Source organism: Myotis brandtii, unplaced genomic scaffold, assembly GCF_000412655.1.
Source record: "Myotis brandtii unplaced genomic scaffold, ASM41265v1 scaffold959, whole genome shotgun sequence".
Taxonomy (NCBI): Eukaryota; Metazoa; Chordata; class Mammalia; order Chiroptera; family Vespertilionidae; genus Myotis; species Myotis brandtii.
Genome location: NW_005371966.1, coordinates 195,828 through 205,474, shown reverse-complemented (window position 1 = coordinate 205,474; position 9,647 = coordinate 195,828). Strand labels below are relative to the sequence as shown.

At 55.1% G+C, this 9,647-nt stretch overlaps 1 protein-coding gene across 1 annotated transcript in view; it reads left to right on the top strand.

The window, feature by feature from the left end:
* Positions 1–9,319, top strand: part of ATP6AP1 (ATPase, H+ transporting, lysosomal accessory protein 1) — a 12,170-nt gene extending 2,851 nt beyond the window's left edge. The window contains exons 2-10 of the mRNA XM_005886109.2: positions 148–317; positions 3,346–3,420; positions 4,378–4,571; positions 5,322–5,362; positions 6,332–6,417; positions 6,835–7,082; positions 7,668–7,715; positions 7,802–8,033; positions 8,499–9,319. Coding sequence (XP_005886171.2) covers positions 148–317; positions 3,346–3,420; positions 4,378–4,571; positions 5,322–5,362; positions 6,332–6,417; positions 6,835–7,082; positions 7,668–7,715; positions 7,802–8,033; positions 8,499–8,708 — 1,304 coding nt within the window. The 3' untranslated portion in view covers positions 8,709–9,319. The remainder of the gene's footprint in view (positions 1–147; positions 318–3,345; positions 3,421–4,377; positions 4,572–5,321; positions 5,363–6,331; positions 6,418–6,834; positions 7,083–7,667; positions 7,716–7,801; positions 8,034–8,498) is intronic.
* The last annotated feature ends 328 nt before the right edge of the window (positions 9,320–9,647 follow it).

The following is a 9,647-nucleotide window of genomic DNA, read 5'->3' as shown; positions in this document are numbered from 1 at the left end:
GCGGGTGGGGGGCCCTCGCCCGGCTCCTGGGCTGTTCTCGGCGAGAAGCTGCGAGGCCTAGAGGGGACTGTCCCTTGCTTGGCGGCCTAGATCGGGTCTCCGGGACCCACACATCAAGCTGGGAGCCCGTGGACTTCGGATCGTAAGCCAAACGCCCCCACCTGACAGCACCTCTTCTGTCCCCTGACAGGGACTTGTGGGCTCCTGCGGCCGACACCCATGAGGGCCACATCACCAGCGACATGCAGCTCTCTACTTACTTAGACCCCGCCCTGGAGCTGGGCCCCCGCAACGTGCTGCTGTTCCTGCAGGACAAGGTGCGCCTGTCCCAGCCCTCTGTCCCTCAGTCATCAGGAGGCAGGCAGGCCCCTCCCCTCAGGATAAGGAGACCCATTCCCCAAGGGAAGCTTCGGTGACCTTGTCTCAACTGCAGGGAGGTGTGGCTCCTCTCTTGGGAAGGCCCGTAGGAGAAGGTTCAGTGAGAATATAGTGAGGGCCCAGAAATGGCACCAACTTGATTGGGGGGAGCAAGTGGTCAGAGGCCGGAAGTCTACAGAGTACCGTGAACTTGTGTGACCTACTCTATATGGTGGGGATGATTGTTGGCGGTTGAGAAGACAGATGCCCAAGGAGGGGAAGTGACTGGTTCAAGGTCACACAGCTAATGGGTGGCGGAGTTGCAATTCTAATTGTAATGATCATAATAGAGAGAAAAAAATGATCACTTACTGAGTGCTTCATGGGCACTGTGCTAAGCTGATGTCATTGTCTTGGTTTTACTACCAAGGAAACTAAAGCTTGTAGAGGTGCAGTAATTGGCTGGGTTGTGCACACCACCATTGGTTCCAGCCTGAGTCTGTCAGGACCTTCCCCGGCCCCCCCCCCCCCACCCCAGGCCAGTTTGTGCTCATAACTGGGTTTGTGCTCCCTGTCTTCCAGATCGCTCTGCCCTCCAACCAGGCATTCAGCCCATGAGAAGACTCTAGGGCAGTGTAGGTTTGGCGTTTGGGAAGTTGTTGAGCCTCTGCTTGTTGCTTCCTTGTTCGTGGCCTGTATGGTTCATTCCCCTCCTGGTCTTGCTCCATCACTCTGTGGGTAGCCTGTGGCGGGCATGCTCTCCTGTAGTCCTTCCAGGAGGCGGTAAATAATGTAGTCAGACTGGAACTCAATTCTAGTTCTACTACTTACCAGCCTTTGGTCTGCGAATGCCGGTTTCTGCATCTGTAAAATGCAGATACCACCTCATCAGAGGGCTGTGAGGAGCAATTCTTAAAATCCACGGAACACACCTAGCTGGATCCCTGTCTGATGGCATTCACCCATTTAGCAAATATGAACTGCCTACTATGTGCCAGTTATTAAGTGTTGGGGGCATAGTAATGAGCAGAATAACCCAAGCCCCTACCGTGAGGAAGCTGACAGTCACATGAGCATGACAAGTCAATGCTGAGGTCTTATATGCCATAATGTCAGCGCTATAGTGTTGAGAGACGAAAGAAACAGGCTAACCCTATTGTGGTGTGCACAAACACAGCCAATCATTGTCAGAGTAACGGCAAGCCTATTTAAGGTAAAGCTGATCAGGCAAGACTCACTGAGCAGAGACCTGAATGGAGGTCCCTACAGAGCCGTGTAGCTATAAGGGGAGGGTGTTCCTGGCAGACGGTACAGCATGTGCAAAGGCCCTGGGCAAGACGGAAGAGCTGCTGTTGCTGGAGTATAGTGAGTGAGAGCAAGGGGTAGGGGATGGTTAGACAGGTCGCCAGGAGATGAGGAGGAAAAAGGTCGGTTGCAGTTCTAAACGTGACAGGAAGCCTCGGGTGACTTCAAGCAGGAGGTGCTGCGAGGAGTAGAGAGTGGCGGTTTCTAGGCTTTCCGAAGGAGATTGTCCAAACAAGGTCAGGATTCCTGCCCAGGAGGGAGAGGAAGCTGGCCAAGTGTGTATACTAAACAGAAGCTGATTAAGATCGCCTCAGGGCCTGGTGGGGAAAAGCCAGAGAAAGCTGGGCATTGGGGTGGAGGGGCAGGAGTTGAAGGGCATCTCTAGGTTGGAGAGGAAAAGGGATGAGCATCCATTACTGTGGTCTGGAGGCCTCAGAAGATTTCAGTGCTTCCCCCAGCATGTTCGAGATCTTCACCTGTTTCTCCCCTTCCACCAAAACCAGGTGAGGAGGGGGACTTCTCACCCTCCTTTACAAAAGGTGCTATCCATGCCTGGCCAGTGTGGCTCAGTGGTTGAGCATCGACCTATGAACCAGGAGGTCACAGTTCGATTGCCAGTCAGGGCTCATGCCCGGGTGGCGGGCTCGATCCCCAATGGGGGGTGTGCAGGAGGCAGCTGATCGATGATTCTCATCATTGATTTTCTCTCTCTTTCCCTCTCCCTTCTTCTGTGAAATGAAAAAATATATATATATTTTTAAAAAGATCCCGTTGGTTCTAGCTGTTGCAACTGGTATGCAGGTTCTCCTTTTTTTTTTCGACTTCCCTTGATGGGGGGAAGGCATGCACTAAGTGCTTCTAACTGCCCCCAGCCCCTCCCCTGGCTTCCCTCTTCCCTACCCAGTTCCTGTTATTGACGGCAGGCAGCTGACTCTTACTCCTGAGGCTACCACAAGTCAGCTGCCCGCACATTTCCTCCCAACCCCATGACTGCCTTCCATGTTTTCTCACCCTCACCCTCACCCTCACCCTGCTAGGAGGGTGCTAGAGAAATGAAAGAGCCCTAGCCAGTTGGGCTCAGTGGATAGAGTGTTGGCCTGTGGACTGAAGGGTCCCGTGTTTGATTCTGGTCAAGGGCATGTACTATGGTTGCAGGCTCCTCCCCGGCCCAGGTCCTGGTCAGGGCATGTGTAGGAGGCAACCAATCGATACGTTTCTCACACATTGGTGTTTCTCTCTGTCTTTCCCTCTCTCGTCCACTCTCTTTAAAAGAAAAAAAACTCACCCTAGCCAGTTTTGCTCAGTGGATAGAGCATCGACCTGCTGGCTGAAGGGTCCTGGGTTTGATTCTGGGCAAGGGCACATGCCCCGGTTGCAGGCTCGATCCCCAGTAGGGGGCGTGCAGGAGGCAGCAGATCAATGATTCTCTCTCATCATTGATGTTTCTATCTCTCCCTCTCTCTTCCTCTCTGAAATCAATAAAAAAATATTTTAAAAAAACTTAATGGAAAAACTATCCCCACCCCCACCCCAAACTTGCCCTTGCTTGTTTTTCTGACCAGAGCAAATCTGACTCTAAGTGAGATTTTGCTGGCCCTGCAAATGCACGGGGAAGGGGTCTGCCCCCTGCCCTGGCCCTGGCCCTGGCCACTTCTGAGGCCGTCTTCCCTGCTTCCCTACTAGCTGAGCATTGAGGACTTCACGGCATACGGTGGCGTGTTTGGAAACAAGCAGGACAGCACCTTTTCTAACCTGGAGGTAAGAGTCCTCTCCCAGCTGCGGGCATGGGGGCTGTCCCACCCCCCACCCCATAGCACAATAAAGAACTGTTTCCCGAACCCCAGTGTGGGGTGTGCACAAGGCAGCCGATCAGTGATCCTCTCTAATTGATGTTTCTAGCTCTCTATCCCTCTCCCTTCTCTCTCTAAAAATAAAACAAACAAACAAACAAACAAACAAACAAAAAACAGCCCTGGCTGGTGTCGCTCAGTGGCTAGAGTGTCAGCCTACACACCAGAGGGTTGCGGGTTCAATTCCTGGTCAAGGGCATGTACCTGGTTGCAGGTTCAATCCCCACCCTGTCAGTGTGTGTGTGGGAAGCAACCAATTGATGTGTCTCTTTCTACATCTCTCTCTCTCTCCTCCCCTACGCTCTCCCACTCTCTAAAAATCAATGGAAAAAAATATCCTCACTCCTCAGGTGAGGATTTAAAAAAAAAGAGTAAAAAAAAACATATTTAAAACCCTACCTGGTTTGGCTCAATGGATAAAGCATCAGACCATGGACTGAAGGGCCCTGGGTTCGATTCTGGTCAAGGGCATGTACCTTGGTTGCAGGTTCAATCTCCGGCCCATGCAGGAGGCAACCAATCTATGTGTAACTCTCACATTGATGTGTCTCTCTCTGTCTCTCCCCCGCCTTTCCACTCTCTCTAAAAGTCAATGGAAAAATGTTCTCGGGTGAGGAGTAACCAAAAAAAAACAAAACAAACCTGTTTCCTTAGGAACCAGAGCTGCTGGCTTTGGGGGTAGAAAGGCGTGAGTGTCAGGGGCCAGGGGTGCGGGGCATTTTCCTTCTGACCCTGAATGAGACTCAGTCCTGTGGGTGCGGGTGGGGGTGTGGCTTGCAGGGGAGGGCTGCCGGAGCAGTGTGAGGGGCTGGCTCAGGCCAGGTCCCTTTTGCTAACTCATCCTTCATGTCTCCTTTGTCCCCAGAATGCCCTGGACTTGGCCCCCTCCTCTCTTGTGCTTCCTGCTGTTGACTGGTATGCAGTCAGCACTCTGACCACGTACCTGCAGGAGAAGCTGGGGGCCAGCCCCTTGCACGTGGACCTGGCCACCCTTCGGGAGCTAAAGCTCAATGCCAGCCTCCCGGCCCTGCTGCTCATCCGCTTGCCCTACACAGCCAGGTATGGCCCGGCCTCCAGCCGCAAGGCTCTGGGCTCTGGTAGCACAACCCAGTCAACGATGACAGTCCTTCCGTCCAGAACCCTGAAGCCCTTCCAGAAGGTGCCCAGTATCACCAGAAGAGACTGGAAGGGCCTCTGGCCGGGCTGTGATTCACGAGTCAGTGCCCTGCACTGAACTAGGCCTCACGGGCCTCCAGAGACAAGGTAGACGTGGGCTCTGGTGGTAGGAAGCCAACTTGCCTAGCCAGGACCCGTTCACACAGCAGGTAGCAGGGACCTGAGTGGGACCATGAAGTGGGGCAGGGGAGGGGCAAGGGATTCCAGGCAGGGCCATGAGGTGAGCAAAGATGTGGAGGGATCCCAACTGGCGTGGCTCAGTGGTTGAGTGTTGACCTATGAACCAGGAGGTCACAGTTCCATTCCTGGTCAGAGCACATGCCCGGGTTGCGGGCTCGATCCCCAGGGCGGGGATGTACAGGAGGCAGCCGATCAATGATTCTTTCTCATCATTGCTGTTTCTCTCTTTCCCTCTCTCTTCCTTTCTGAAATCAATAAAAGTGTATATAAAAAAAAAAAGATGTGGAGGGAGGGTGGCTCCCAAAGCCCCAGCTAGAGTGCTAGGTGAATGGGGCTCATGGGGAAGGACGCTGGCATTGAGTGGGGGGCACACTAGGGGGGCCGAGGGGGGCGGCTGGGGATGGTGGAGAGCTATTCGGATTGTGGGGCTCTAACACTGTGTTTTTTCCGTAGCTCGGGTCTGATGGCACCACGGGAAGTCCTCACAGGCAATGGTGAGTGGGTCAGGGAGGAGGCATGTTCTCTACCCCTCCCCAGCCCCCCCTCGGAGTGGTCCTCAGCTCCTCCTCACCCCCCCGCGAGGCTCTCTGCTTCTTGGAGCACCTGGCAGCTGATCAGGGAAATGCTGGCCTTCAGGCCTCATCCGTTGGGCCTGCCTAGTAGAGATTTGGGGATGTCTAGGGGGTCTTCTCTGCGGGAGCCTGTGAGCCAGTTTCCACTGAGGCAGCCTGAATCCTTTAGTGTGGGTTTAAGAGACCAGCAGCTTTTCAAAAAACAGTTCTGAACACTTGTCTTCTCCTTCTTTTTTAATATTTTTGTATTGATTTCAGAGGGGAAGGGAGAGAGAGATAGAAACATCAGTGATGAGAGCGAATCATTGATCGGCTGCCTCCTGCACACCCCGCACTGGGGATCGAGACTGCAACCCAGGCACGTGCCCTGACCGGGAATTGAACCCTGACCTCCTGGTTCATAGGTCGATGCCCAACCACTGAGCCACACTGGCCAGGCATCACTTGTCTTCTTTTTGCTATAAAGGACAGTCAGTCATTCCCTGTGGGAAGGTCACTGGAAACCTTCCACGGGTGGGTACAAAGTTACGTATGTCTTTGTCTTTTCTCATTCCCTTTAGTTAGGCCTTGGCATTAGGGAGCTGACAACGGAGGCCACAGGTGGCCCAGGGGAGGCTGGGGGTGGACAGGATGAACAGCAGCTGCTGTCAGGGATCCTGGATGGAAACTGAAAACACTATTGAAGGCTGACGGGAGCCGACTCATCAGGGGTCTCAGTGTCCCACCGCAGAGGACATGTTAGTTTCCGGGGGTGGGAGGACTTCACAGTGCAGACCCCTGGTGTTCGCCACCTCCATCAAGAGGGCACTGATGTGGGGTGTGCAAGGGCACAGCCTTGCCTCTAGGCGTCCACCTGTGACCTGGTTCTCTGCTCTTCCCGTTGCCCCTCAGATGAGGTCATTGGGCAGGTGCTGAGCATGCTCAAGTCGGAAGATGTCCCGTACACAGCGGCCCTCACAGCGGTCCGCCCTTCCAGGGTATGTGCCCTGCCGCACGGGCTCTGGGAGGTGTGGGCAGAGGCCACGTGGTGCGTGGGCCTGGAGGGGCTGTGGCTCCGATGGCCTCAGTGGGGGCCAGCTTCTCCCCTGGGCCCATGTCGGGGCGGGGGGACGAATACGAACCTGCTTACTCCTTCCAGGTGCAGCTTTCCGAACGCCCTGTCAGTCTTAGGGGCTGGCAAATGCTCGGACAATTAAGCCCAAATGTTCCCTAGTTGGAGGGACTAGGACTATTCCAGAGACTTAGGGGCCAGCCAGAGAAAGCTTCCCAGAGGAAGGGCCTCTGAGTAGGACCGGTGGGACTACAGATGGTGGAGAGGGACAGCGAGGGCAGGCCACTTGGTCTGGGCCTGTTCTCAGGCCCGTTGAGAGAAGGCTTGTGGGCTGTCTCTGCAGGTGGCCCGCGATGCAGCCATGGTGGCCGGCGGGCTAGGTCGGCAGCTGCTGCAAACAACGCCCAAACAGCCCGTGTCCGTTGTGGTCCACCCCCCTGTGAGTTATAACGATACCGCCCCCCGGATCCTGTTCTGGGCCCAGAACTTCTCAGTGGCTTATAGGGACAGCTGGGAAGACCTGACCGCCAGGACCTTTGACGCCCCGTCTCTCAACATGACCGGCTCCTTCTGGAATGACTCCATTGCCAGGTGAGGGCAAAGGACCTGTCACTTCGGGTGGGTATATGTGCTGGTGGTGTAGGTTTGCCATAGGAATGCTGGGGGGAGGGGCTGCTATTGGAGGGCCTTTGGAGTGGGGGTTGCTCAGAGTTCTGCTCCCCCATGCCTTCTAGTCCTTGCCTGGGACTTGGTTGTTACTACTCCCAAGTCACCTGGGAACCTGACGCTTCCCCCTTGAGCAGCCTCAAGGCGACTGCACTGTGGTGCATACCATGCCCAAGCAAGTTCTGGGGCCCCCATACCTTCCCTGTGCAGTGAGAGAGATCGCCCTCACTCCCAAAACCCAACCTGGGCACCTCAACGACCCCAAGGGGGGTGGTTCTTAAAGGAGGAGGGACAGTGGGTTCAGGGGAGCCAGAGGAAGGAGCCCTCAGCTGGAGGTGGGGGACCTGCATGCTGGTTCCTGACCTAGAATGTGACAGGGTCTCAGTTTTCCCATCTGTCAAGTGGGGGCAAGGACCCAGGCAGCTTACGTAGGAGCAGACTTGAGCAATGTGGTCTAAGATGCTCAAGGCCCTTTCAGAGCCTGACTGGCCTCTCACTCTGATCCTACAGGCTTTCGCTGACCTATGAACAACTCTTTGGTGCCACAGTGACATTTAAGTGAGTCCAAGGGGCGGTGGCGGTGTGGGTGGACTGGTGTGGCCCTGGCTTCCTCAGCTACCTGACACCCCTGTGGTCTCCCCCAGGTTCACTCTGGTGAACCGCTTCTATCCAGTGTCGGCCCGGCACTGGTTTACCATGGAGCGCCTCGAAATCCACAGCAATGGCTCGGTAGCCTATTTCAACGTCTCCCAGATCACAGGGCCCAGCATCTACTCCTTCCACTGCCAGTACGTCAGCAGTCTTAGCAACAAGGGCAATATCCTTGTGCCTGACACGCAGCCCTTTCTCTGGCAGATGACTCTTGAGGAGTTCCAGGTAAGAAGCAGGGAGGAGCCTGGGTCCGGGTAGAGGGGAGGAAGCAGACTCCTGAAGTCTTTTAAAAAAATTATATATATATTTAAAATATATTCTTATCGATTTCATAGAGGGAGAGAGAGAGAGAGAGAGAGGGAGAGAGAGAGAGAGAGAGAGAGAGAGAGAGAGAGAGAAACATCAATGATGAGAGAGAATCATGGATCTGCTGCCTCCTGCATGCCCCACACTGGGGATCGAGCCCACAACCTGGGCATGTGCCTCGACCGGGAATCAAACTGTGACCTCCTGGTTCATAGGTCAATGCCCAACCACTGAGCCACGCTGGGTTGGTACCCTTTGGGCTTGGGCTCAGGAACATAGTTGAGAGTCCTGTCCCCACGATGCTCCCTTCCCACTAACTTGGGAACCTCAACCCTTACTGGGCCTCCCTCTCCGTGGGGCCACACGCTCCTTTCTGTCCCCCAGATTCAGGCCTTCAACGTGACAGGCGAGCAGTTCTCCTATGCCACCGACTGTGCGGGCTTCTTCTCCCCGGCCATCTGGATGGGGCTGCTCACCTCCTTGTTCATGCTCTTCATCTTCACCTACGGCCTGCACATGATCCTCAGCCTCAAGACCATGGACCGCTTTGACGACCACAAGGGCCCCACCATCACTTTGACCCAGATTGTGTGACCCTGTGCCCACGGGGGGTTAAGGGTGTGATGGTGTCCAGGTTGTCACTTTCTCACCTCCAGGCATGCTGGACCGAAGGACTTCCTTCTCTTCCTACCATAGCATGAACCCCCAACTCCCCTGTTTTGCTCCTATTCAACCCTGTGAGGGGCTTCCCTGGGGCTGCCCACCCCCCATCTCTATCAACAGGTGTACATATTCTGCATAGATAGTAGACAAATCTCCCAGGATTGGTGATTATAAAGGGAGGGGACATGAATTCGAGAGCCTCTCCCTCTTCCCCCTCTCCTTATTTATTTTCATATCTCCACCTTTGCCCCTTGTTGTTTATAGTGCTTTTGTGTAGCCAGTGCTCCCTCCCTAGGCTTTATGGGGTTCCCTGCAGCAGCCAGGAGCTGGAGATTCCCTGAGTTGGGGTGAAAGTACCACTTAACTGTTCCTGCTTGGCTAGTGTTGTTTTTGGTGATGTGGTAACAATAAGCAGCACACGGGTTTATTTTTGTGGCCTGAGAAGGAAGGGACCTCCACGGCAGGTGGGCTGGGTGTGCTCACTGGGTTTCTGGCAGGCTTGGTGGGTTTCCTTCCTAATAAAATAAAGATGGGTCACCATGCTGCGGCCTCTTGTCAGTCATTTCTGCACGGGATATGCGGGATGCGCTTGGCTGAGGGCTTCCGGGGAGGCGCCCAGGTGTAGCTGTAGCCAAGTGAGGCCCAGGGGGAGGCGGGAAGGGGTGCAGGGGCCCTGAGGCTGCCTGGGAACCCGGAGATGCAGAGGGTCTTGAGCCAGCTGGACCCCTAAGTAGCTCGTGTAGGGAGCGGGCTGCGGTGCACAGGCAGGAAGGGCCAGGAAATGACAGCTGTGACAATGGCAGCCCTCAGGTCCCCCTGGGGCCGCCCGGCTGCTGCAGGGGTGTGTGCGGGGCCCGAGCCGCTCTGAGC